General features: G+C 63.5%; 1 protein-coding gene across 1 annotated transcript; it reads right to left on the bottom strand.

Moving 5' to 3' along the window:
• Positions 1 to 786: 786 nt before the first annotated feature.
• On the bottom strand, positions 787 to 5,267 carry CDH3 (cadherin 3). Its single transcript, XM_029964571.1, has 14 exons — positions 4,794 to 5,267; positions 4,608 to 4,718; positions 4,332 to 4,487; positions 4,111 to 4,255; positions 3,825 to 4,000; positions 3,612 to 3,740; positions 3,347 to 3,532; positions 3,013 to 3,257; positions 2,786 to 2,928; positions 2,096 to 2,320; positions 1,772 to 1,990; positions 1,541 to 1,671; positions 1,323 to 1,466; positions 787 to 1,234 (listed from the first exon to the last, which is right to left on the bottom strand). Exons 1-14 carry the CDS (start codon positions 4,914 to 4,916, stop codon positions 1,022 to 1,024), a joined length of 2,346 nt encoding a protein of 781 aa, XP_029820431.1. The 5' UTR covers positions 4,917 to 5,267; the 3' UTR covers positions 787 to 1,021.
• Between the last annotated feature and the right edge of the window lie 6 nt (positions 5,268 to 5,273).

The raw sequence follows: 5,273 nt of genomic DNA, 5'->3' as shown, positions 1-5,273 counted from the left end.
TACCCCACCAGCCCCCAGTATCCCCAATACCCCTGATGCTCTGCATGACCTGGGTACCCCTGGACCCCCCACAACCCCAATACTCTCAGCACCCAGCCCAGGCTCTCCGTGGATGCCCATCCAGGACTGTGGGAGCAGGGGCTGTTGGTGGATGACAGGAGTCAGGAGCACCCCAGGGTGTCCCCACACCATGGCCCCACAGGTCCCAGCTCTACAGGTGAGCAAACATTGTACCCAGGGAATCCCTGATGCAGCAAGGGCCCTTTGGGGTGCTGCAGCCCCCTGTCCTCTCCTTCACCTCTCTGGCCCCAGACACAGCATGGCCAGGGCTGACCCCACAGCACAGCTTCAGGGATACCTCGTGCCACCAGCTGCCCCCACCCATGGCTCCCAGTGGCCGAGCCTGGAGCCAGTGGGAGAACCGCAGGGCTGAGGGTCCTGCTGGGGCTGGGGGCTGCCATGCCCACCCATGCCAGCACCCTTGGGCACCCTAGGGTGACAACCTGGGGGGTTGCTGGCCTCCAGCTGCCTTAGCACAGGAGGAATTGCCAGGGCAGGAGGGATTTGGCACCAGCAATGCCCTGGAGCACAGGGTGGGGGGTCAGCATCCTGCCCCTGCCCACCAGCACCCCATAGAGACAAAGACACCCTGGGGGGCAACGGGCAGTGCCCCTGCGTAGGTGATGCTGCTGCTGTGCTGTGGGACCCACACTGGGGTGGGCAAGGGGGGACAAGGCTAGGGGGGTCACTGAGGGGCTGGGGTCAGCGCTGACCCCCAGGGCACAAAGTAACACAGAACCTGGAGTGTCTAAAAAACCAAATCCTTTATTAAAACTGACCCAGCTGCCGTCCCCTCATCTGCAGCATCGCACGCTGTCATTCCATACCTTAAAAAATAGATAATAACCACAAAAACGCAGGCAAGGAGGTGAGGGGGCTGCACTGGGGGGGAGGGCATGGCGGGGGAGGAATCCCCAAGGCACAAGCAGCGATAAGGCAGGGGGCAGCAAGGCAGGGGTCCCTAATCGTCCTCCTCCCCGCCACCATAGAGCTCAGCCAGCTTGCGGAAGCGGCCGCCCCAGTCGTTGAGGTAGTCATAGTCCTGGTCTTCATCGGAGTTGGAGGAGTTGAGGGAGCTGAGCGAGGTGGCCTCTGAGCCACTGCCCTCATAGTCGAACACCAGCAGCGAGTCGTAGGGGGGAGCTGTGGGGTCCGTGTCGGCTGCCTTCAGGTTCTAGGAGGGGCAGAGGAGTCAGAGCTTTTCATCCCTGAGCTGGTGTAGATGTGGGTATCACCTCCCTGGGCCCAAACTCCAGACTCACCTCCTCAATGAAAGTGCCGATGTCATCAGGGTCAGCGGGTCGGGGTCGGTACTGTGGGGCTGGCAGGAGGGTGGGGGCCACGTCATTGCGGATCACCTCGGGACGGGCGTCCAACCCCCGGTGCAGCTGCCGCAGGTCGTAGTCCTGGAGACACACACACAGGGTCAGGGTCAGGCTGTCCTCACTATCACCAGGCCCCCCAAACTCCCCATACCCACCTGGTCCTCCTCGCCACCACCCTCCTCCCCATAGTAGAAGATGTTGTCCCGCGTGTCATCCTCAGGTAGCAGCAGAGGCTCCTTCGTCACCTTCCTCCTCCTCACGAAGAGCAGCAGCAGCAGCAGGATGACTGGGGGGGAGCAGAGGTGTCAGCAGGGACGAGTGTCGCCCACTGTGCCCAATGCTGGGGACATCCCCACAGCCCCAGGACTCCCGGGACTCCCACTCACGCAGCAGGGCCAGCAGCGCGCCCAGGGCTGCGAGGACGAAGGGCAGGGCGGTGACGGGCTGGGGTCTCTGGGGACAGCCCTGCGCTGGCCCCTCACAGGCACAGACCCGTGCGGTGACCACGGTCACCTGGGCCCTGCCCGGCCGGTCCAGCAGCCGCAGGTACACGCTGTAGGTGTCTGGCTCCAGCGCTGCCACCAGCCGCAGGGTCACTGTGTCACCTGTGGGAGACAGGGGGGCTTGTGGGGGACTCACTGGGCGCACAAATGTGGCACAGCTGCCTCTGTCAAGGACCCCCTACGTTACCTTTGGAGCCCTCACATTACCTGTGTCACCCACCTCCACGGCCCAGCTGTCCCCCGAGCCGTGGGTGAGCTCGGCACGGAAGGGGCCGGTGTTGGGGGGCAGGTCCCTGTCGGTGACAGTGAGGACCTGGGGCTCGGGGCTGCGCTGGCACACAGTGATGTCCCGTGGCTCGGCCTCGGGGCCGTTGTCATTCACATCGAGCAGGGTGAGGAGCAGTGTCCCTGTGCCCGTGGCTGGTGGTGAGCCTGGAGGGGGGATGATGCTGCAGGGGGGACCTCAAAACCAGGACCCTCATGGGGACATGGGTGACAGAGCCGGGGTCAGTCAGACCCCAAATCAGGATTCTCACAGGGATGGGGATGCCTCAAGCAGGGGTGGGGACAGAAGAGAGTGATGCTGGAGGGAGGACCTCCAAAATCAAGATTCTCTCAAGAATGTGGATACCCCAAGCAGGGGTGGGGACAGAGGGGAGCCCCAAAACCAAGATTCTCACGGGGACAGGGATACTCCAGGCAAGGGTAGGGACAGTGGAAAGCGATGCTGAAGGGGGAAGTCCCAAACCCAAGATCCTCGTGGGGCCACAGATGCCCCAGGCAGGGGTGGGGCCAGGCAGCATTGCTCCATGTTGGAGGCTGGGATGTGTTTCCCAGCAATGGCAGCACGTGCCCCTCACGTGGGAGAGGGAACAAGGGCCCTTTCATGTCCCTCACCATCATCCACGGCCAGCAGCAAAGCCATGTAAGTGCTGTTCTTCGTGAAGGGGGACTCGCGGTCCAGGTGGTCCCGTGCTGTCACCAGGCCGTTGTCAGGGTGCACGGCCAGCCACCCCGCTGGGTCATGTCCCACCAGATACCTGGGAGGGCACAGGGGAGCTGGTGCCGTGGCAGGGGGCAGTGGAGACCCCCCATACCTCGACTCAGACCCTGTCCCCACTTACTTGATCCTCTGCCCCTGTGCCTTGTCGGGGTCCTGGGCTGTGCAGGAGGTGAGGGTCTGCCCCGGTGGCACATCCTCTGACACCGTGGCCAGCTGCACCGGTGGCACGAACACTGGTGCCTCATTGACGTCCTCCACAGTGACCGTGACCGTGGCAGTGGCCATTGGCAGCTTCACAACGAAGGGGACCTCATTGGCCACTGCCACGTGGAGTATGAACTGCTGCTTTGCCTCGTAGTCCAGACCCTGGGAGAGGGGGGGACAGGGGCAGTGAGAGGGGGGCAGGCAGGACCCCACTGTGGGTAGCAATGGGGTGACACAGTGGTGCCACAGACCTTGGCTGTGCGGAGGATGCCCTCATTGGTGACAGGGTCAGTGGCAATGGCAAAGGCACCGCCGTCGTTGCCGCGCAGGATGGAGTAGATGGCTCTCCACGCCGGCGTGCCAGGTTCGTCCAGGTCGGTGACAGCCAGCCGGGCCACCTCCCGCCCGGCCACGTTCTCCGGCACGGTTGCCTCATACTGTGGGTCAGGGCCATTGTCAGCACCATGGCCTGGAGGGCACTGAGGAGGGTCCCACCTGGTGGGGGGCCCACGTTACCGTTTTGGGATCGAACTCAGGGACATTGTCGTTGATGTCGGCGATCTCAATGACGGCCAGTGCCGTGGTGGTCAGTCCCTCGCCATCCAGGTCGGCTGCCTGCACTGTCAGTGTGTACTCCCGCACACGCTGCCAGGGATGGAGACAGACAGACACCCTGTCAGTCCCCTGCCTGGGGCTGGGACCCCCACCCTGCAGTACCACAGAACACACCTCCCGGTCGAGGCCGCTGGCGATGACACTGAGGGTGCCGGTGCGCCGGTTGACAGTGAACATTTGGGGATGGGGCTCCCGTGGCTCCTGGCTCAGGATGGAGTAGGCAATGACACCATTGTAGGTTTCCACTGCATCATCCGCATCTGTGGCTGTCACCTGCATCACGGAGGTGCCTGGGGACAGGGATGTCTCTGTGACCGGGGTGTGGGGGGATGGTCCCAGGGCTGTCCCTGAGGGACGTGGCTGGCAGGATGCAGAGCTCCCCCAAGGCTCAGGGTCCTACCTGGCAGAGCTCCCTCCAGCACAGAGCCCCTGAACACCTCCTGCGTGAACTGAGGCTTGTTGTCGTTCTGGTCCGTCACGGTCACAATGATCTCCATCGGCTCCTCCACTGGCTTCCCATTCTCAGACATGGCGTGGGAGAAGAGCTGTGGGGCAGGGGGGTGAGTAGGGGATCTGGCATGGTACTCTGACACCCCCCAGTGCACCCCAGCAGGGACCTACGTGGTACTTGTCGATGTGCTCGCGGTCCAGCGGCTGCGTCACCTTCATCCAGCCTGACTCCTTCTCAATGGTGAAGATGCCCTCGGGGGGGGCATCTGCTCCCTGCCCTGTGATGCTGTAGAAGATCTTGGTGTCTCTGTCCCGGTTGGATTTGATCTGGGAGGACACATGGGGAGGGGGTCAGTACCCCCCACCCCTGCCCCAATGCAGCAGGGATGGACATCCCAGCACCCACCTCTGTGCCCAGACCTCTAGCTCAGATCAACCCCCTCTTACCTGAACCAGTTTTTTGGGGAAGGGGCCCCTCTCGTTTTCAGGAACCTTGATGGGGGGGATCACCCAGTCCCTCTTCTGCCTCCTGAGAGCGGCGTGAGTCCTGGGGAGCTCCTGTGGGATCGGGATGAGTGAGGGCACAGCTGGCTAGGGGGGCAGGGGATGGGGAACACAACAGGGCAGGATTACCTGGGGGGAGCGCCTGCTCTGCATGGGAACTGGAACACGGTCCGGCTGTCTGGCGGCATCCCAGGGGGAATCAGCATCTGGGAGGGGTATGGCGAGTGCTCTGCCCACCCTCGGCAGTTGCATGGGGCCCGTGTCCTTCTGCACCCCAACATCGCACTCCTCGGTCCCGCACGGCCCCGTGCAGCCTCTGGAGCTCCCTGCGAGGGTGGAGGGTCAGGAGGCTGGGGGGGGACCTGTCCCCCAGCACGCCCAGGCAGCAACCACCAGCTCCAGGACCCGCAATCCCCCAGAGTCCCGAGGCAGAATGGGGCAGGGGACAGTGGGAGTGGGGTAGGGGACAGTGGAAGCGGGGTAAGGGACACCGGGAGCCGAACGGGAGTGCAGTGGAAGTTTCGGTGGAAGTTTCGGCTTTGTTTCACAGATGATGGGAAATTCCTGGGCGGGCAGAGCCCTGCCCCAGCCCCCTCCCGGTGCTGTGTC

This window comes from Manacus vitellinus, unplaced genomic scaffold (assembly GCF_001715985.3).
Source record: "Manacus vitellinus isolate BGI_N305 unplaced genomic scaffold, ASM171598v3 scaffold_10_pilon, whole genome shotgun sequence".
NCBI lineage: Eukaryota > Metazoa > Chordata > Aves > Passeriformes > Pipridae > Manacus > Manacus vitellinus.
The sequence above is the reverse complement of the archived record's forward strand: the minus strand, read 5'-3'. Positions and strand labels throughout refer to the sequence as shown.

Coding starts and splice junctions, on each gene's coding strand:
- CDH3 (XM_029964571.1), bottom strand. CDS start 4,916: ATGCAACTGCCGAGGGTGGGCAGAGCACTCGCCATACCCCTCCCAGAT. Junction 4,488..4,607: donor TCCCCAAAAAACTGGTTCAG/GTAAGAGGGGGT, acceptor GTGTCCTCCCAG/ATCAAATCCAACCGGGACAG. Junction 1,672..1,771: donor CGCGCTGCTGGCCCTGCTGC/GTGAGTGGGAGT, acceptor GCTCCCCCCCAG/TCATCCTGCTGCTGCTGCTG.